The sequence below is a fragment of the Truncatella angustata genome (assembly GCF_020726525.1).
Source record: "Truncatella angustata strain MPI-SDFR-AT-0073 chromosome Unknown BKA67scaffold_1, whole genome shotgun sequence".
Taxonomy (NCBI): domain Eukaryota; kingdom Fungi; phylum Ascomycota; class Sordariomycetes; order Amphisphaeriales; family Sporocadaceae; genus Truncatella; species Truncatella angustata.
The window spans coordinates 4,676,509-4,697,797 of NW_025763381.1; the positions used below are offsets into that span (position 1 = coordinate 4,676,509).

The 21,289-nt window shown below is 48.2% G+C and overlaps 6 protein-coding genes across 6 annotated transcripts; 4 read left to right on the forward strand and 2 right to left on the reverse strand.

The window, feature by feature from the left end:
- Positions 1-1,125: 1,125 nt before the first annotated feature.
- BKA67DRAFT_530423 (alternative oxidase) lies at positions 1,126-2,253 on the forward strand (the record flags this gene model as incomplete). Its single annotated transcript, XM_046099234.1, has 2 exons — positions 1,126-2,059; positions 2,120-2,253. 2 exons carry the CDS (start codon positions 1,126-1,128, stop codon positions 2,251-2,253), a joined length of 1,068 nt encoding a protein of 355 aa, XP_045964444.1.
- Positions 2,254-5,534: 3,281 nt separating this feature from the next.
- On the forward strand, positions 5,535-7,750 carry BKA67DRAFT_530424 (uncharacterized protein; the record flags this gene model as incomplete). The annotated part of the gene is made up of 2 exons (XM_046099235.1): positions 5,535-6,702; positions 6,759-7,750. 2 exons carry the CDS (start codon positions 5,535-5,537, stop codon positions 7,748-7,750), a joined length of 2,160 nt encoding a protein of 719 aa, XP_045964445.1.
- A 2,075-nt stretch (positions 7,751-9,825) lies between these two features.
- On the reverse strand, positions 9,826-11,861 carry BKA67DRAFT_598087 (alpha-L-rhamnosidase). The gene is made up of 2 exons (XM_046105307.1): positions 11,106-11,861; positions 9,826-10,972 (listed from the first exon to the last, which is right to left on the reverse strand). Exons 1-2 carry the CDS (start codon positions 11,748-11,750, stop codon positions 9,929-9,931), a joined length of 1,689 nt encoding a protein of 562 aa, XP_045964446.1. The 5' UTR covers positions 11,751-11,861; the 3' UTR covers positions 9,826-9,928.
- A 1,800-nt stretch (positions 11,862-13,661) lies between these two features.
- BKA67DRAFT_530426 (S-adenosyl-L-methionine-dependent methyltransferase) lies at positions 13,662-14,594 on the forward strand (the record flags this gene model as incomplete). Its single annotated transcript, XM_046099236.1, has 2 exons — positions 13,662-14,516; positions 14,577-14,594. The coding sequence occupies 2 exons, from the start codon at positions 13,662-13,664 to the stop codon at positions 14,592-14,594; spliced, it is 873 nt and encodes a 290-aa protein (XP_045964447.1).
- Positions 14,595-15,981: 1,387 nt separating this feature from the next.
- BKA67DRAFT_47785 (fungal-specific transcription factor domain-containing protein) lies at positions 15,982-18,569 on the forward strand. The gene is made up of 6 exons (XM_046096910.1): positions 15,982-16,236; positions 16,299-16,985; positions 17,038-17,469; positions 17,518-17,920; positions 17,980-18,381; positions 18,439-18,569. Exons 1-6 carry the CDS (start codon positions 16,148-16,150, stop codon positions 18,484-18,486), a joined length of 2,061 nt encoding a protein of 686 aa, XP_045964448.1. The 5' UTR covers positions 15,982-16,147; the 3' UTR covers positions 18,487-18,569.
- An 83-nt stretch (positions 18,570-18,652) lies between these two features.
- On the reverse strand, positions 18,653-19,918 carry BKA67DRAFT_641436 (putative nuclease PA3; the record flags this gene model as incomplete). The annotated part of the gene is made up of 2 exons (XM_046105778.1): positions 19,242-19,918; positions 18,653-19,163 (listed from the first exon to the last, which is right to left on the reverse strand). Exons 1-2 carry the CDS (start codon positions 19,742-19,744, stop codon positions 18,653-18,655), a joined length of 1,014 nt encoding a protein of 337 aa, XP_045964449.1. The 5' UTR covers positions 19,745-19,918.
- Positions 19,919-21,289: the final 1,371 nt, after the last annotated feature.

Sequence of the window (21,289 nt, forward strand, 5' to 3'; positions counted from 1 at the left end):
CCTAAGCTCGTCAGTATTGGAACTCGTTGTTGACTACGGGCTGTCGCAGACGACATGTAGTTACTCACTTTTGTCTTCTCAACATCTCTCTCTTCCCCACGGTCCATCCAAATCAAACACCCCCCCTCCCCAAGCGCAAACTGGAGTACAACAATTCTTCTGAAGACATATTCCGATTGAACGGCATTCCTCATTCCTGGTTCAGCCTTCTTATACTACGTTCGGTGATGAAAACAACAAGAATAGCATTCCAACCATTCTTATACGTGACATCCTCTCCGGGCCTGACTAACCTTACTATCTTAGCCCCACCCAAGTGCGCTTTACACAATCCACAAATAAGGTGAGGAATAGACTACTGTAACTAGAGACGAGAAGGGAAGGGCAGGGAAGGGATGAGGAACCTGGCTGCAGTTGACTTTCGAGATCCGGATCTAATCACTTGCAGCACCTATGGGCACATTTCGTTGTCTTTCCAGAACCAACATGTTTCCTGCAACCGACCATATTGTCTCTGCGCAAATTTGTCTTAGTTTGCATCGAATTCCCACCAATTTCAGTCAGGTGACTCATCGCATTAGTTGTACTCTGTACGGAGTCGATGTCTGCGAAAATTACTCGGAGACTGCAAATCTCAAAACCCTGCAAATCCCGATCATCAAGTAGCAGCTGACACACTCAAATGCCGTGGCCTTCCAGCTTGAGCCTCATTCATCCTACTAAACTGGGTCGGTCTTTGGAATATTCTTCGAGTTGAGCGAATGCCATTGGACGCATATCACAAGCATTGATGCGGCTTACCTCTGGCGGCGGCTGAGAGGGATATCTCGGCCATTTCTGGTGCTAGCATTACCATGACTAGTAAGATGTCGTCCCGACTGTTTTACGTCCACTCCTGTGCTTTCCTTTGTGTATTGTTAATCTCCTTCTACGGGATTTGTATGTAAGCAGAAATGGGTAAGTCATATAAAAACTTGAGCATCCTGAGGCAAGAAATATGCGGCTTGTCTTCGTCCCTGCCAAACAACTGCGAAATCAGATAACACATCCGCCATATCAAACCTATACCAACTACATTTTGACTTCACTTATCAACGTCCCTTACCTCATACATCGAGCTTCTCCATGCTTTCAACTAAAGCTCAAACCAGAATTTGCTCTTCAAAGCACGCTGCTCAGCTCTCTAGAACCCTTACTCCATTTCTCCGAGAGTCAACTCTAGGTTACCATGCCGGCTTGAGAGCAGGCGTTGTTACCGTATATCAGCATGGTAGCATAAGGTCTTTCTCGAGCACGCCCGAGCGGAAACTACGAGACTTTTTCCCCACGAAAGAGACTGAACACATTCGGCAGACCCCTCCTGCGTGGCCTCATCATGGCTACACTGAACAAGAGATGCTCAATGTAGTACCGGCTCATCGAGCTGCTGAGACGTGGGGAGATTGGGCGGCCTGGAAGTTTATGCGGTTATGTCGTTGGGGAATGGACTTTTGTACAGGCATGAGATCTGAACAAAAGGTGGACAAGAAGAACCCTACGACAGCTATATCTACTATCCAACCATTAACCGAAGAGCAGTGGCTGGTACGGTTCTTGTTCCTCGAGTCGATCGCCGGTGTACCCGGCATGGTCGCCGGCATGCTTCGACATTTGCACAGCATGAGACGACTCCGGCGTGACAACGGCTGGATCGAGACGCTCCTGGAAGAATCATACAACGAACGAATGCATTTGCTTACATTCATGAAGATGGCCGAGCCCGGATGGTTCATGAAATTAATGATTCTAGCTGCCCAAGGAGTATACTTCAACGGCATGTTTGTCTCATATCTCATTTCCCCCAAGGTCACGCATCGGTTTGTTGGCTATCTGGAGGAAGAGGCTGTCCATACCTACACCATGGCGATCAAACAGATCGAAGATGGGCATCTCCCGAAGTGGACAGATCCAAAATTTGAGATTCCTGAGATCGCTATCAAATACTGGCATATGCCCGAAGGCAAGCGGACAATGAAGGATCTCGTCCTTTATATTCGTGCTGACGAGGCTTGCCATAGAGGTTAGCATTCCCTTCACTTATGCATGACCGACAAGGACTGCACTAACCAAGCTTGAGCAGGTGTCAACCACACTCTGAGCAACCTCAACCAGAAGGAAGATCCAAACCCTTTTGTTAGCGAGTATAAGAGCCACCGTCCCCCACCCAGTCCAGCTGCTAGGCCGCAGGGCTACGAGCGTACCGAAGTCATCTGAAAGTCTATTATGGTATGATGCTGGCACGTACCGAGCAAAACATTGAGTAGGCGTTATTTGTATTTTGACAAAACTAGAAGGGGGATGGACAGACAGATACCTTTTGTACTAGACCGCCGGCGTTAACAGGACGGCGTTCCATCACCGAACTCTACTCCCAAGGCGAGGATGTATTCTATTTCTTTACTCAAGCGAATGAAGGCAGCACTTTCCAAATCAACGATTCACTTGGATTAACAGCCTGCAACCAAGCACCAAGGTGTCGACACGTATAATATAGGCTGAAGAGGTTGTCAGCAGTCCATGTTGGGCACCAAACGTGTACGCCCCGCAAAATAAGGGGCACTACAACCCCGGAGCGCGAGAACGACGTGACTGATTGACTCAAAGAGAATTTTCAAGCCTTTGAAGGCGATATCATGATTGTGCCTTGCTGGGAAAGTTGCCTAATTCGGACCAGCGCTGTTAATATGAATGTATTCTCACTTATATTTTCTGGTAGCAAGCATTTTAGAAGCTAGAGTCTGTCATCCTAGAATTCTGCTAATCGCGCATCTACACTTTCAGCGGTACTATGTCTTCGGTGTTTGGGTAGTAGCACCTTTAGAGAGGAATCGGCCACCCAGCAACATGCATTTGGTCTCCAATTTGGAGACGGTAATCCGTTCAAACATTCTGGCATCAACATGATACCATGACGAATGTAGAGCGCAAGCTAAGACCCTAAATTGGGTCTGGAGAGAGCTTTCACACGTGGATTTCCAGGGGCTGTGCGAGGTGCCCACTACACAGCCACGACAACACTTAATGCTGCTCCACAACACCCCAACGACGCGGCTCATTATGATCCAGCAAATCGTGATTGAAGTTCAATTCGAATGTCCTTATTATACGGACCAGTATGATCTTCAGATTTACCGCAGCCCTCGCTTAGTTCGTCATGATTGCATCCGAAGAACAAAGAATGAACCGTGGCGCTAATCTCATCTTGGTGGGATTCTAAGCAGACGTACAAGAAGGATGAAGTACAAATATAGAGTCTCGCAATTCCCTCGTTCAACGAATGGTTGGCGAGACCCTCTCGCCAGTACGAGAGCGAGCAAAATTGGAGTGGACAATCTAGCGGCCGCGGGTACTTCGATGTCTGCTGCAAGTCATCCTGGAACCGACGAGCACTGCGTTGATATCCCGCCCGAGTTGGGGTTACATTGCATCAGATGTTTCTGGTATCTTACCGTCGCCTTCCACAGGCCAGATCCCCTTGTCGGTGAGTTTGTGATGGCTTCAATGGTCAACAGCATTTTCACATGATTTCCAGCGGTGGGAAGGCTTGTTTTTCTCGGTCCGTATTTGCGGAGTAGAGCCCCGTAGGGCGCACTACCCGAGATTGAAACACTACTTTATGTAGAACAATTTGTGGAGATGGCTATCATGTCCGGGACTTTGCGACAGCCGTAACCAGTCCCATCAATTTGTGCCCAAAACCAGGCGAGTCTCCTGGCGTGCCATTAGCAGTGCTGATCTTCTGTGTGGAATTGGAATTAGCCGGCACTTTTGACACAAAACCCATGCCAGTTGCAGAGCCAGCATGCACGGTGATCTACGATACTTCTGGCCATCTTCTGCCAGCGGTTTGTATGGAAGGGGGACGATGTTGGTATGGGCATCATGTACGTTCCGTATTCGCAGGGTGCCCGGCCAGGGTTTAGTCTAGGTTAGTGGAATCTCAAATCCCGGCGCATCACAAAGCGCCCATCAGACTTGTTAGGTATGGATCGCATAATTTTGGCCAAACTCGCTTCCCAATGTTGTTCTTAATGGCTTTGCTGTACACTGTTGCGGCGTTTCCCCGGAATGAGAACGAACCTGCTGCTACCCGCTTCTGTTTAGTTTTTTTGTCTTTTCTTTCTATCTTTTAACGACGATCATATTACTCGGTACCTAATGCATCTGTGATTTCACTGTCCATGGCCCAGATTAATGGATGGCAATAGCGGGATGGGCTAAACCTTATACCCCGCCAGATCATGCGACGACTCTTTGGATAAGTGTGTGATGTGTGGGAGGAAACCCCCCATCCAAAAAACAATATCCGCGGGCGACATCACTCAGCACACTTTGGCTACTAATTATGCTCTCTTCTCTCTCTGGCTTTGGCTTGTCGGACATAATTTGGATTGGCACAAGCGACGATTTCAAGTCAAATGTTGATCTGGTGCTGTCACTCCAGGCACCAAGAAAGTGTATTCTATTTTAAAATGATGAACCCACTAATATCAAGCTACGTGAGCCTAAAGTGTGCTACCTTTTTTGAAACACCAATGATGTGCTTTTTAGGCACTATGAGTATATCTTACGCATCATCAGGTATGTAAAGCCCAGAAGTCTGGCAGGTCTCGGACTTGGTCTCTGCATGCTAGTGGTACTTCAAGAGGGCATTCCCTAGGGTCTGTTTAGGGGCTGTGCAGATATCGCGGTTGAATACACGTTCATGGTTCCTCGTACCTGTCAAACTCTTCGAAGCGTCCTTGGGAAGACACCGAAAGGCGTAAAAGTACAGCTAAAGTGCTTAGGCCATCGAAGTCACTTCACATGAGCTAAAGGCCAGAAGCCAGTGACCAACGGTCTGTCAGCATCATCAAATCAGAAGCGGTGCGCAGAAAGCGAGTGGGCCATAGCATTTCCCTTCCCTCCCCTTCCCTTCACATGGTCGGTCTACTGTCTGCTCCGTACAAGTACTTTTCTGGGACAATTGAAGCAGCCAAGCATTGCTCGGGCCACAGGTCCCCTCAAAAGGGCGGGCGCTTTCGATCCATCGTTCAGTCAATCAATCAATCTCACTTGCGGTCGCTCATCTCACCAGTCCTAGTCCTACCTTGATCCCCGACTTTTGTACCCTTTACAACAAACATCGTCGTCACCTTTCTAGTCCCTTACTGCAGACAGTGCGTAGGGTCGGTCGCGTGTAGTGTTCGGATCGCATCATTATTGCAATTCTTGCCAGCTGCAGCACAAGGTTTCCCGCTAGACGCGACGCCGGCCAGTCTCACGTTATCGCGGATCCGCTTCTTGGTTGAGTGAGACTTGGAGTCTCTCCCATTGGGGCTGTGCCCGCCTTGCATCGCCACGGTGCCTCCAAGCCGGGTGCCTGAAGGCTGATTTGGAAATCTGCCTCGCTGCATACGGATACACGTCACGTCAACTGTGTCTGGGTCTGCGTCTGGGTCTGCGTCTACTGCTGCTTCTAAGAACAGTAACAGACACAAACTAACACCACCACCATGGATCAACAAGCTGTGCCGGGTCGCGGCCGGTCCCCATCTGCCGGCCATCAGCATCCGAATATAAGAAATAGCCACTCGCCTTCGCCTCATCCATATCAGTCACCGGAACCCAGTATTGGTCTTGGACTCGGCTTGGATAACTCCGTCATAAACGTTCCACAGTTCACTCCAAACGACTTCAGCAACTTCAACCCCAGCAACAACGGTAGCAATCAGTTCTTGGATACCACCCGGGCGCAAGCATACTCAAGCCAGGGTATTCCCGACACGAGTTCCTTCAACGCGACACAGGGCTTCAACCAGTCCTTTGACGCGCAGAACCTCCTACCGATAGCCCCCGAGTTCAATAACAACGGGGACTTCTCTCTCTTTCCTCCGACTACCCAGGGAGATCAATTCGCTACCCCCCTCTTCAACAACGATCCCGCGATCGGCACACCAGATCTCACCAGCATGACTTCACCTCAGACACATCACACACCGACGCCGCCGCACATGCTTCAGTCGCAACCACACCAGATGGGATCGGCGCATCAGTCGCCTTCATTCAACCAACACCAGTTCCAATCGAGTCCGCACTCGCGAAACGTCTCGGCTTCGCTCACGCCGGGCGCGGCATTCAGCATCACAGGACAGCAAGATTGGACGCAGATGCAATTTCAGGGCCATAGAAGGACACCATCTGAATACTCAGACGTATCTTCTGCACATCCCTCTCCCAGCTTGATCGCGCAGGAATCATTTGAGCAGGCGCATTCCGAACACGGTCATTCGCCCATGCAAAGGCCAGCAGATAACTTCGATTATGGTGTTAGCTCTGGTCTGAACAACTTCAGCATTTCCGATCCTCACTTGGTCCAACATGGCCGAAGTCCGTCGCATAGTCCCGCTATCTCTCCCCGCATTATGCCTCAGCAACTACCCGATATGGGCCAATCACAAGGCTATGCGCTTGCCCGTCCTGAACTCCACGGCTATGTGAGCGCACCAGCGATCGCATACCCAACGAGCAGCTCCGAGGCGTTCCCTACGCTTCAAAGTGATGGTATGCCCGTCATGGCCCCTCCTGCGATCAACATTGATTTTGCCCCTAACTCAAGGCAAAACTCATTTGAGCCTTCGAAACCGGCTTTGGACCAGGACTCCTTGACACCACCCGACAGAGGTAAGATCTAAAAGGCCCGGCGTGTTCTGATTGGATATAACTAATACGTACTACAGGACGGCCAAGGTCTCGACAAAGAGCGGTTACGGACCCTTACAACAGTGGTGGGCCAAGTATCTCTCGGCCCACGACACCTGGAAGCTTATCTCCCCATCTTGGTGTTGAGCGCGCGCGCAATAGGTCAGGTTCTGACTCTTCGCGATCGGTTTCGCCCGCCTCCCTTTCTCCGGGCGATCGCTCGGGCAGTGCCAGTGCTGCTTCGAGGCGGCGGCAGTCAATGTCTGCTGTTCCGAACAACGTAATTGCATTGAGGTTGGCAGATCCGGAGTACCAAGCTGCTCAGGATAGTGGAAACAGCAAGCGTGTGCAAAAGCATCCAGCCACATTCCAGTGTACATTGTGCCCCAAGAGATTTACGCGTGCATACAACCTACGCTCTCATTTACGAACCCACACAGATGAGAGGCCATTCGTATGCACTGTCTGTGGAAAGGCGTTTGCGCGACAACACGACAGAAAGCGCCACGAAGGACTACACTCTGGAGAGAAGAAGTTTGTGTGCAAAGGTGATCTTAAAGCCGGCGGACAATGGGGTTGCGGCAGGCGGTTCGCTCGTGCAGACGCTCTCGGCAGACATTTTCGGTCGGAAGCCGGTCGCATTTGCATAAAACCCCTCCTCGACGAGGAAATGCTAGAAAGGCAGAGAGTCTGGCATGAGCAGCGGATGCAAAACATGGCTCAGAATATGGCCGCGCAGCAAGCTGTCATGGATCCAAGCATGTATCAGCCAATGGATCCTAATGGCGGTTTTACCCTTCCAGCTTCGCTACTAGCGCAATATCCTGCGCTCGCTCAGGTGAATTGGCAAGCACAAGATATGGGTAACGTGGAAGACGATATTAGCGGCAGATCTAGTTTTGATGCCTCCGACTATGATGAAGGAGATGACACCGGCTATGTCAGTGCCCCGGGAACTGGTTTTGGCGAAGGCGGTTTACAGCAAAATTTTGGAGAACAGGGTTACATCAGTGACTATGGTGGCAGGTAGTGCCGGTGTTAGTCGAACTCGTTTTTATACCTTGTTTTTGGTTTATCTTATTCTGGCCTGCGGGATACGACTCCGAGATAGTGTGGTAGATGGTTTCACACCGTGGTTACGGTTATTCCCATAAGTTAACGACGGTGTCACGGCATGGCTTTGCAATTTAGCTTAGCTTGAGTGTTTTCTAGAAGGCATCTTAGATACCAATACGGAGTTTTGAAGATTGTTTACCGAGACCCATCAACTAAAGGCAACTTCTCCCGTCGCTGGATATGTCTTTGTGGTAACTCAGCAGATAAACCATGTCGAAACACAATCTGAACAAAGGAAGAGAATACCAGAACCAGGTCATATTACCCCCGCCAGAAGATTTTCTGCCAAGAGCTCTTCACCGCTGCTGACGAGTTGATGAGGACATACCGCTGATGGGACCATGATAATTTGAATAATCCGCCTGTGTGCCCTGACTGTCCATGGAAACCGTTCCTGGAAACATGGCCGTCTAGTAGGCCCTACCCTGTGCAGTGTTTGCAAATGCCTGGATTCCATTGTTGACGTTTGTCTTCCGGCTTGCCACTGTATTGTTGGTAGCTGCCTGGATCGTCCATTCTCCCACAAAAACACGAAACTGGTATGAAGGTGCATTAGGCACAGCTCATCTTCTACACTATCTAGGGATGGAGGATCTATCTAAATAGTCATATGCCCAGATTGCCTGATTAGGTAGTCAAACACACAAACCAAGGATCCTGATAGGCTAACAAGTTACGAGGCGTCCATACAAGGCCTAATGTATGCTTAGAAGTTTCTGGCAGCAGCTAGAAACAACCAAACTTCCCGCGGCCGGCAACAGAGGCAGTGGCATCCATGCACAGCTAGGCAGGTAGGTTCGCCGACATCATTGGGCGCCCGGCGAAGTAGTAGTTATACACGTCAAAGACAATTTTTGCGCCGGTCAGTAGCACTTTCACACGGCATAATTTGCTGGGGTGCGGAGCACGGAGACGCCACTCGCCGCAAGTACGTCGATATCAGCTGTGGTGATCTACGTAGCGTATCTCTGCTCGAGAACGGGATGGCATTGTGCGCCTGGATGGACGCAGAGGCCCCTATTCGTCTGCTGCGCCCCCTATGTATTTGTTCCAGAACACTGTATCGATGGTTGACTCTTAGACGAGCCAGCCTCCGAGGTTGACGCCATTGCCCTTGAACTTAGTCCAGTTGGTAAAACTAGCAAATGACAATTCTACAAACCAAACTCACAGCTTATGCCAGACCAAAGAGACCGGGGCAAGACCTCATTGTCCTTCGTTGGTACAAGGAGGATTATACCGATACAACTCTTGAAAAGCTTATGTGCTTCTCCATTTCAACTCCATCAAGAGCAGCGGGTGCCTTTATAGGACAGCATTCCTAGGGTCGTTTCGCTTTACCCCGACGTCCACTTTGAAGACGAGGTTGTAATTGTTGAGCTCTTGCACTTTCTCCTCGGTTAGCCCACTCATATGCTTACCCCAGATTTCTCCACAAGCTGCAGATCTAGATTCAGGGGTGCGCATACCTTGCATACAGAATTGAGTACGGCCCCACCACTCCTAGCCTCCAGTCCTGTGTTTGACCTTCTTTAGGCGAGGCCGGCCCCACTGGTGATATTGAGGTGGTGACAAATATTCATTGCAAGGCGGAGCAGTGCCTCGCGCTGAACAACATCATCCGCTATCGAAGATGCACACGATCTGCTTGGGTCGACTCCCATATTAACATGATGAGGTTTAATTTGACATCCCAGCTAGGCACTGGCTACAGAATCCGACATCTACGTTGAAGTGACTCCATAATTTACTAACTGAGAACATTCGGTCTCGTGCTATCGAGGTGAAACGAAGTCAATCAGGCTATGAGATACGAAAAGATTAGAGTATGATAGTTGTTCTCATTGTTGTCAAAAAGAAATCCCTGATAGTAGCTGAAAGATCCCTACATGCTACCTAGTCGCCTTCGAAACCCTGGAAAGTGACCACACTGCTCCCGTATAAAAGATCACGTCATTCATTTACACGTTGATGCGAAACTGACTTTGTGGCTTGTGAACATCGATTGGGGTTTTGCTCTTTTTCACCCTGCACCTAGAAATATTGTAGTGATACGTGTTGTAGAATACTATGTATCCGGTCGAATCCTCCCTTAATTTAAATATGCGTTTCGCTCTTCTTCGCTGTGCATTAGCTGTCGTTTCACCCATGCCTCGTCGAGCTCAGACACCGTCACGCTTCTGGGCTCCCCCCGTGTAGCCAAAGAATCTCCCAGCCTGGCACGAAGAAGGTATGTCGGAGTACAGCTCCAGGCGTGACAGAAACTATTGTTCCTGACGTCTCCGTAAGGACTAGCATGACTATCCTTAGGGTCATACGCCTCCCAAAACGTATCTGCACCCGCCTTCACCATTCCACCCCAGTAAGACTTGATGGTTTTTGTACACTCATCATAACAACCCACAGATGCGAGCGCATCGCAAACGTGATGCCACAGGTAAGGTGTCAAAGGCTTCAACGCATCTGGATGGGCCAATGTCTTCAATAATGCTTGGCGTGCCATATCCTTTGGTAAGGCTCCGGAAAGAACAAGCCACGAGGCCGAAGCATAACTAATTTGGGCATCCGATCCAGATATGAAGCATCCTTCAGGGGAAATGAACTGCCTTACTACTTCGGTCATCCGAACTTCAGTTTCTCTGAACGGACTTTCGAGACGCAGCAACTCTCCCAGTGACTGAATCGCCTTTAGAGAAAACAACAACACACCGTGTAATCCAGCACTATGTTCAAGACCATCTTGCCAGTCGAGAAAGTTCCAGTCTTTGGAGCGAGACTTTTCGTACATGTATGTATCAGGGTTAAGATTGGATAGTGCTCGTCCCACACAGCCAAGGACAGTTGACCACAGGACCCTGCCAGTCTCAAGGTCATTGGAGGCTACAACATAATCGTAAACGGTGGCGCTGAAAAGCACATCATAGTCAACGATATAGTCCGTCGATGGTGTCAACCTTGGCTGCTCGAAAATGCAGGCAGGAAGCGAACCGTCCACTCGGGCCACGGCCGCAAACTGGAAGAGGTTGCGCTTCACAAGTTGAAAATCTCGAAAAGTGCTGTAGTTCGCGAGCGCCTCAAGACGAAGATCACCCATCCACAATCGTCGGTCACGTCGCGGGCCGTCCTCAAACACAGTCTACTCACCCCACACGGGTTAGCAATTTCTAAATCACAGTATTTTAGGAGTATTTTGGAGCATCACGGGTGTCTCGAGAACATGAATGATCAAAAACAGTCCAGAGGGGGAATGAGGAACCCAGAATACTGACCTGCATACAATCTCGCAGCGTCGAGATACTGGCATGATCGATAGCCTGCAAAAGAGGGTCTTGTAGTTGTGGCATATCCAATTTGCAGCTTTGGCTGACAGCGCTGACACTCTCACAGGTGAAATCGGAAAATACAACTTGATATTTGGGCGATGTGTCGACGATGTCCACCCGCGCATAGCGGAAAGCATATCGTCGGGGCAGGGCTACTTGCTCCGGGCACATGTCGATATTCAGAACCTCGTCAGGTAACCAACTCGTGCTGATCCATGTTTTGACGTTGTCCATTCCCAGTGTTACATCCAGAGGCGACTCTCCAAACGTGAACCTTAGCCTACATGGAGCATCCATGTGCGATCCGCGGGAGTCCAAATGAAACGAGACATACCCAACCATGTGAATACCGAAATCCAGAATGAAAGAATCATCCTTGGCCCATGACAGCGATGGCAGCTCGTCAATGGTGTGGGCAGCAGGAGTTGCCTTTAGGCCAAAGTACTGATCATCATCTGGCTTGAATTCGACGATTCTCTGGGGCCTTCGCTGCCATCTGTGTAATTGAGGGCGTAAATTGTTCGAGATCTCCACAAATTCATAGTTCCATTGAGTTGGTGGGCCTTCTTCGGTCTTGCTGTACTCGGCCATCTTTGATGTGCAGTAGGTACTTAGCGACGAGAACTGCTCTAGTTTTGAGGCAAAGGTTATAGTAATTGACTTGAGAAGTCACATTGTAATGCTGAGCGTGAGTCGTGAATGATTACTCGCCCGGCTTTTCCGCTACATCGCCCCCCTCTCTCTATTGATCGGTAGGCGCTATCCCGAAGTCATGGGTCTTGAAACGATGTGGACCAATTAGAGGGGAAGCACCTACCAGTTCGAGAGCTTTTGTATACTCACACCACATGGTGACGACCATGTGAAATTTTCAAAGGCGATGATATCTCCAAAAAATCCGGGCTCGAGGATTTAAACATAGTCTCGTATTTAGAATTGTATTATTCGTTTCTATCACGAATTATATGTCGGTGGAACCTCAACTATGTACTGCTAACTCCACTGTGGCTGAATATGAGTACACTCAATTGAGAGTAAGTTCGGCTTCGAAGAAACTGACGGACAGATCCAAGAATCTGTCGCGCAATATATGAGATATCTCACCAATTCTGATCGTGCTATGAAGTCTTGTTCGTTGAGGCCCCGCTTGCGATACAATAATGAGGACTTTGTTACATCGGAATGTGGCGATAATCTTGTTATGAGACGATGGCCCCACCCTATCTAATTCTGTCCTCAGTCTGACACTCGCTCGATTCGGTAAATGATTCCGACTTGATTAAGAACATATTTTGACATCTTCGCAATGTCTGATGCTCCTTCTAGGTTTTCCATGGCTTCTTCGGCAAACACAGATACGGCGGGCACTACATTGTTATGTATATCCTGGTTGGGTATTGATTGGTAGCTGCTCTTTACATTGTAACTTGAAGCAGTTTTTCACAACATATGACAACCCTGAAAATATCATAGCTATTAAACAGGCTATACAGGAGCATGTACTATTGATAATGTGAACAATTATTGGATTTGAGCTTTCAGACTCCACACAAGCTCAATGGCTGAACGAGAATGACCAAAACCAGATGCACTCCATAGTCAACACGAATATCATCTTCAGCTTCTTTCACACTTCCCTCTTCATAATGTTCTAGTTTGCAAATGAATCAATATTCAGGAAATCTACTATCTATCACGTATTGCAAGATCCGACCACTACGAAAACGGCGCTAAAGCAGGAAGGCGATCCCGCGAAACATACTTTGACTTTAGAGTTTGCGTCTCAGCGTCACGATTCAGCTTAGGGTCAAGATATGGATTAGGTCAAGACGTTGTAAGCGATATTATTATTTTCTTCACTCCGGCATTTTTCAAGAAAACAAGTTTGAAAAAGAAAAGAAAAAGTTGGCAAACAGCGCAACAGTTGTTGTCTTGGTTTAGCAGTTCGCAATAAAAGGTGACATTTTGGATTCGAGATTGCGACCTATTTTTAGTGACGTATCAGAATCTAATTCAAGTGAGTCAAATAAAATTGAATACGTCAAATGACTGATGTAAATATGCAGCTTCTCGGAATTTTCCAGGGGTTTACAGTGGAGTGTGCTTTTCTACACGTAGCTTTTTGTGTGCCGGTGACTTAAAAGGAGGTATCTCGGGGACTTTCGGGGACATATCATCATATTCCTTTGTTGTTTTCAATAGTTTTCATGCTTCTCTTTGTTCGAGTGAGTGATTGATTGCCGCAGCTGTTCATTGATAATTCATTTCGAGTCTAGTTCCTGTAATTCGATTATCAGCAGCGCAAGATCCCGGATTTGGTCTAAATAAATACTCCGCGGAATTAAGGCTCCGACCGCGTCCGAAAGTGTTCGTCGATTTCTGAATTCATATATAACCAGTTTTGTGTCGAAGTTTTACGTAGCCTTGCTTACGATGCAAACAATTCCTGTCCTTGGTCTGTTTGCATTGAATCGATCTACGTATCCTCGTCCAATGGTCAACATGCCGGCTCCAGATGATTCTGAAGCTCCTCCGATGGCAAACTCCCACTTCCAAGATTATGCAGCTATCTATGAGAAGTTCGCTGGATCTACCTCATCAAAGCTCGCAGCCGCCGCTCTCACCCGCCTGCCGTTATCCAAATACACCGCTGATTCCCATATCCTTGACTCAGCATGTGGTCCTGGGATCGTAACGAAGCTCTTCTTAGCTCCGACGCCTTCTTATATATCTACAACTGCCCTTCCTCTGAGCTCCGCGCCTCGGGTCACTGGAATTGATGTCGCCGCAGGTATGGTCTCGCAGTATCTGAAACAGATGGACGCCATGGGTCTTAGCACTGCCACCGCATTTGTGCACGATGCTGTTGATTTGAGTTGCTTCCAAGACGCTGAGTTCGATGCCGTAGTCATGAACCTCGGCATATTCACTTTGTCGGATCCAATTCATGGCGCCAGAGAGATGAACAGAGTGCTTAAGCCTGGGGGCCATATTGTCGTGACCACTTGGAAATATGCACGGGCGCAGACTCTGTTGCAACAGGTAGTTGCTGCTATTAGACCAGAACAGCAAAACCAAGCCTTACCAGTACACTCAGAATGGAAAAGTAAGGAGAAGATCATCAGCGTTTTGAAGGAAGGAGGTTTTGAGGAAGACAGAATGGAGATCTGGGCAGAAGATGTCAATTGGAATGCCGGAAGTGTTGATGAGATTGTCGAATTTTTGAGCGCTCCACTCTGGACCGACAGGATCTGGAAAGACTGGAGTGAAGACCAAAAGGCTAGATGGAAGGTTGAGATAGTCAAGCAAATGTCTGAAGAGGAAAAGGCTACGGCTAGCATCAAAATGGTCGGCTGGGTGTGTGTTTGCAGTTAGTTGACGTTTAGAATACAATGGCGGCTGCTACCTCAAAGACAGCTAGTCTGGTTCAACTAAACCTGTAATATTCGAGCCATTATTGTGCTCCAAATGAGATACAGTATTGCAACGGATGTATTCATTGTATACAATGCATAGATACATGTTGAGGGTCCAGCATTAGTTCACGGTTTTCTCTACGCCTTTCTGGAGAGATCTTGTCCCTCACTATAGAATATACTAGTCCATATGTACTGTGATTTGTGTGGTCTCTAATGCAATTCAAGTAGCTCTAATGTGATATACACAGTAACCGCTAGGGGTCTTCCATCCACCCCACCAGGCCAAAATGAATACACCAACGTATATCCGCATGAAACGACCCGGTCGTTTAAGGGGATAGTAGAAACCTAGCCAAAACCGCTGCAGTGGAAATGATATGAATTCATCCCACTCGATTGTGCTCTGACCCTCGTATGTATGCCAACGACGGTGCTATTGCTCTTTGTACTACTAGACTAGACTAGAGGTGACCCGAAGCTATACCTTGTGCAGATCTGAGTACTATTCCAGGTTCTCCACTTCTGGAGACCTGGGGATAACTTTAGGGGTCAGGTAAGGTTGCTTATGGGTATAAGACCATAGAAGAATTTATTGGCGGATGGGTTTCTACTGATACTCTCCTCCACCTTGACCATTACCTTAATATGGTCAGGTAAGATGTTTTCCGGGAGAAGGCGTCCGCTCCTGCAGATCCTGATAGGTGGATTTTCGGAGAAATACGCATCTTGATTATCTGCTCAGAATGCGATCATGAGCGGGTCTTTCCCGCCGGGACAGGCAGTCGCCTCGCAAAACATAGTCATTATAATACAGGGTAGCGAGAATTGCGATCATGGCGTGTCAAAGATTTCGTTTTGATTTTTCGGAAGGCTCACTTCACTTATCCCAATCACCTCCTAAATTCATAGGCTAGATTTGCGAGTATACGATCAAGTTTATCGCTCATATGTTTTGAGGGAGGCAAGGTCCTTCTCGGAGACACTCTCTCCATCCCCCAACCATGGTTGGTATAAATCAGCACAGAAACGTTTCTGACATCTTCCAAGTTGTTCTGGTGGCAACTACGTTTGTGGCATTTGCGCTTGCTGCAAGCTCAACTCAATATCGGCGCGCACCTGGGTTTGTCTTGCGCCAGTTACTCAATCGCATATAGTGCTTCTAAATATCTCAGCATTGCTACACTTGCCGGTTGCGCTTTCTACAAGGTTTACGGATTCAGGGCTTCAGACAACTTTACATGGTGGGCATTCATTCTACGGTGACCGAGCAATCAGATTAATTGTCAAAGTACGGCCGATTGATACGATGTGAGGTCGGTGCGTTGCTGCCCCAGAACTTGGAGTGTATGTACTGGAATCGGGACCTTGGCGTCTTCAAGGGTATGGAGCCCATGTTCCGGTATTGCCGCCCCACACTTTCAACCTTTCCGTATGAATATCCCCCGAATCACCTTCCACTACATGAATTTAGCTCATTCGACTTTCGCCGGCCTCCATCTTGTTATCAGGAAGATTATGAACTTGCATGCGGTTGCGCTCATATCTGATCCTGTGAGAGAGGCCATCTAGATGTCGACTGCCGATCCTTATCCGTCGACGCAACGTGTAGCTCCACGGAAAAGACATCGGGTCTCTCGTGCTTGCGACCGCTGCAAGAAGTAATCGGCACAAAGCTACACATACCCATATTGAAGCGGACTGAGACTGACATCCCCAATAGAAGGAAAATACGCTGCTCAGGCAATCAGCCATGCGAAGTCTGCATTCGGGATGAAACTAGCTGCATCTATGCTGCTCCACATAACCGCGGAAGGAGACTGCTCACACCTATAGCGAATAATTCTTCATTATCAGCATTGTCAAGCAACACCCAACATAGTCTGGTGACCACAACGCCGACAGGTATTCCAATAAGGAACAGCCAAGAGCAGCAACTGCGGCTCGCCTTAAACGGCGATTCTGGCTTGCCTGGCACTATCACCACAGAGACGTCAACTCGTGTCTCCCCAGAACCCATAACAGATCTGCAAGGCCATTATGTTGGGCCAGCGGCAGGTGTGTCTTTTCTGGCTAGGGTCCGAAAGCGACTTCACTACGGCGACTTCACGTCATCTACTTTTACGTTTGCTGACGCTCCATTGCCCGAGTGTGAATCGACACCCCCTGTAATGATAACTATGGATCGAGCCTCGCAGCTGTTGGAGAAATTCTTTGAATTCACAGTGCCAATTGATCGGCTATTCCATCGACCTACTATCGAACAGTGGTTTCGGGAGTTCTATGATACCCTTGGGTCTATGGATACCCCTGAGAATGCCCCAGCAAGACGCGGTACTATCTGGATCATATTTGCTATGGCGCAAGAGCATATGCCAGTTGGCCACAACGATCTAGTGGAAGATAAAGCGTGTGTACAAAAGAACCATAAATACAATCTGACTGTGCTGATTCATTGGCAGCATTCGTTACTTTCTTGCAGCAGACTATCAGCTGTCGAAAGAACGAGGTGTAGTAAATCTCGTGGGCGTTAGAGCTCGCCTATATCAATGCTTCTGGTTGTTATCCAGATCCCGAATCAACCATTGCTGGAGCTTGTTTGGGACCACAGCCCGCCTAGCACTTCAGCTTGGGCTTCATCGAAAGGAGGGACACCATCCGGCAGATGGTCACGGTCTTATTGACCATGACCTATCTCGAAGAACCTTCTGGTCCGCCTACTGCCTGGACATTCATCTCAGCCTCACTTTAGGACGGCCAAGGATATTTCATGACGAGGATATCGACCAAGAAATGCCACACGGTATCGATGATAATGAATTTTCAATTGATCCGCCGTCGCCATCTGGTACAATTAGCTATTCCGTAAACCTAGCTGCCGTGTCCTACTATAAGTATGCAACGACTCTAGCTCTGAAATCGAAGTGCTGACAGAAACATAGACTCCATCGTATTCTGGGTAAGGTCCTTCGCGATATTTATTCTATTCAGCCTGTCTCTGCCACAGAACAGTGCATCAGATCACACAAATACCTTCAAGAAATAAGAGAGTGGAGGTCGATAGCCCCAGGCTTTCTACAGTTGGACAGCAAAGATGTACCGCCTTTGATTCCAATTTTCCAACGTCAGCGCGAGGTATTGAAATTCACATATTGGCACGCAGTAATTGTGACGTGCCGTCCACTTCTTCTGCAAAGTTTTACACATAGGCAGCAGAAACCCGATAACACCAGATCAATCCCGCGAATACATGAGGGCGTTAAGGAATGTCTGCATGCTGCCATGCTCGTAGTCGATAGTGTTATTCAGATGTTTGAGTCTGGCAGAATGTTTCGGTCATTTTGGGTATGGTATAATTACCAAAAGAAATTTGCATTCCAAGATTTGACTGACTTAGTATACAGGCCACTTGCTATTACGGATTTTCTGCCGCGGCCATCCTCTATGTCTATACTATTCAGCAAGCGTTATCATCACCAGAAACGTACCGGGTATATTTAGACGCCGCAACCCGATTTCAGGGGAAGTTGTCGACATTGTTCGATGACAACTCGCTAGTTGCACGCTACTATATTATGCTGGAAGAACTTAGATTGGAGGTTTTGCAATATGTCGACATCAACTCAACTCCTGGAGCAATGAGCACATTGGGTACATTGGGCACAACCGACATGACTCACATGGCTTCTATAGCGTCTGAAAGTGAAAACATCTTCGACGCATCGAGCCCTTATTCAACAGTTGGGAGACAAGGACTTATTGGCATGCCGATGGATATGAGGACGTGGATGCAGTTTGAAACTTTGGTGAGCGACAATCAACTCTACTATCGCCGAACCACCCTTCTCACAATAAAAACTTAGGCTGTCCCGTCCTTCGCCGGTTTCGAGTCCCTGACCGGGAACATCTGATACAAGCGCTTCAGCTATTGTAATTGTAAGAGGCGAGATGTACTTGCATTCAGCCAGCAGTCGGTAGTGTGCCTATAGTATAGCCAATCACATTACTTGGGATATCAGTCGCCGAACCCCCCATCCCCGCGAATTCTAGTTTAGAATCGTTCGTGTTGCTCCAGAGTTAGTGCTGATGGTTACACTGGTGCCCAAATGCAGTTCGTTTCTTTTTCGCCTCACTCAATGGTCGCGGAGGAGGCAAGAAGTCCCGGCCTGATAAATCGACATCCTTCTTGGACATCATCACAGCACCACCGTCGCGCTTTGCCTTAGCCACCTTGACAGAATAAATTTGATTCAACCAGTTGGCAAGCCTATATCCACCCTTCGCTATCTGCAGCTCCACAGTAGGAATAACGCTGTTGTAGTACGTCGGGTAAAGGTCTCCTGTTTGTAGAGCGGCAACGCCATCCGGCATAACAACGCTGCAGACCAAGGCGTTGGCATCACTAGCCCAACTCATGGCCGTGTCTACAGCGGAGTCAGGGTCATCACCAGCGATCCAGCTAGAAGCTAGACTCTTGTAAGCGCCGGAGTCGATCTCCGTGATGAGCTCAGTGGCCCAGGTCTTTGCATCGGGCAGTGTAGACCCCCCAACCAGCTTTGCGGGAATATATGTGTCCCAGTCCGAGTGCCTAGTTATAGAAACTAAATTAGTCTTTCTTTTCTGGCAACATCAGGATAATAGAAATCTGGTGGATCTTGAAACTCACAGGTTGTCATCGTCGTAGCCATCGAACGTTACCGTGATTGTGTTGCCACCTACGTCCAACGCCTCGTCGTGCAGCGGCTGCGTGATGTCGCCTACGAAGTGCACCAGAAACTTCAAGGCTTCCGCCGTGTTTGCCGCACTGAGCCGTCCGTCACCGATGCGCTGGGTGTAGTTTGCAATGGCAGACACTGAGCAGCCTGTATCGCCGCAGTCGCGGTCATAGTCGACATTGCAGTCTGTGGGCGGGCTATCTTCGGCATCGATAAAGTGAAACGGCGCGGACCATTTACCCGCCGTGGTCGCGCGATACGTGTCTGCCCACGACGCAATGTTGGCTAGGTACGAGTCGGAAGTATCCGCCAAAACACCTTGGGCCCAAGTGGCCACTGTCTCGTCGAGGTAGTTCTGTGCGATGTAGGCGACGGTAGCGTGGCCAAGGGTCCCCCAAGCCGCGACCGTCCTGAGAATGGTCAGCCCCAGAATAAGGGATCTCAGGTAAGCCATTGTCTTGAAGTATAGTGCTTTGAGAAGGCAAATACAGGTACAATGTGGCGCGACTTGGCGTTCAACAATAGGCCTAGTATTCAAGCGAGCGCTACTATGCAATCTTTATAGACTTGGCACCATTGACCGATCTCGGCATTATGTAGTATACCGAGCTGGAAACCCATTGCTATGACCTCTATGGCACTTACATTCAAACAGTAAATATAAATATCTCCGTCGGTGACCTAAGTATCTGGGAAGCTAGAACAAAAGCCTTTCCCGGGGCTGTTTCTGGAATAGGAAGGAGGCCCCACTGCAATATGCCGAAAGGTGGGATTGTATCGCGGGATGTAACGCTTTGCTGTCACACGTGTCGAAGGTCGCAGATAACATTCGGTGCACGCTTTTATTGTGCTCCTCAAGTCTTGACCGATGCTGATTTTGCAATTGTCGTCGCACCTTAGCTAGGCGGCGGTGATTTTTCCATCAATTAAGACCCGGGACAAACTCATGGAATAACGATCATGATGGGTTCATCCGTAGGACAGCCAGAACCGGGTTTTACTTGGATCTGATAACGGATCGCCATATTCTCAAGGCAAGAAAATAATCGAGAGGGTGTCGTTGAACTCTTGCATTCTCTTGAGGCCAAAGATATAAGATAATAGTTCGTTCCAGACTCGTGGAGATCGGCGTTCATACAGTCAGAATACGAGTTTCAACTTACGATGGTAGACTCTCAGACGTTCTTTATTAAAATCAACCAAAATTCTAATGTGGATTGCCTTGGAAAGCTCCCAATGACCGACTGTGAGAGGTATCATGATGTATAGTGCCTCTGCACCTAAACATCTTATGTCTAATAAGAAGTGCACAACTCCAGAAGCATAACGTGGAAATAATGGTTATATTGACAGGTGTATGCATTGTACAGTTTGAACATATCCCTGATGATCATATAAATTGCTGTGAACGAAGCTATCACCACTCGTAGGTATCGTCAAGAAATGCATTTACCGGAGTCTTTAACATCAAGCCTCGGAACTTGAGTGTAGATAAGAATACACGCGCTCGGAAGACGGTAACTCAGTCATGTTGACTAATCCTATGAGGATCAGCACCCACTCAACTTTTATCATTTAAACCAATCGCGGCTTTGCAATGCATAAGATTCACCAGATCATGAGACCTGTCCAAGACATCAATAAGCCATCGTAACGCACATGCGAAGAAGCTCCAGCCTAGATGAACTGCTCTTGCCTGTAGATGATAATTATAGAAACAATAGTCTTTAGATCATCAGGAACTTGTTGGAATTATGATAGTATGGGCCAAGCCACGCCAATCTTGGTTTGGTAACAATAGTTCACGATTTTGCGTAACAGTATTTTCTATGACTTTTTGTTTGGCACTACATAATTGTACCTAAGATTGCTGAATTTTTATCAATTTCAACTCCTTTGAATGTTTACAGTCTGGACATAATCCCTGGACTGCCCTGCTGTGGTAAGGCCCGTCCTTCTTTCCACATTTGCCAAAGCTTCGATTGTACTTGATTACCAT

Coding starts and splice junctions, on each gene's coding strand:
- BKA67DRAFT_598087 (XM_046105307.1), bottom strand. CDS start 11,750: ATGGCCGAGTACAGCAAGACCGAAGAAGGCCCACCAACTCAATGGAAC. Junction 10,973..11,105: donor CGCTGCGAGATTGTATGCAG/GTCAGTATTCTG, acceptor TGGGGTGAGTAG/ACTGTGTTTGAGGACGGCCC.
- BKA67DRAFT_47785 (XM_046096910.1), top strand. CDS start 16,148: ATGTCGACTGCCGATCCTTATCCGTCGACGCAACGTGTAGCTCCACGG. Junction 16,986..17,037: donor GATCTAGTGGAAGATAAAGC/GTGTGTACAAAA, acceptor ATTCATTGGCAG/CATTCGTTACTTTCTTGCAG. Junction 18,382..18,438: donor GGATGCAGTTTGAAACTTTG/GTGAGCGACAAT, acceptor ATAAAAACTTAG/GCTGTCCCGTCCTTCGCCGG.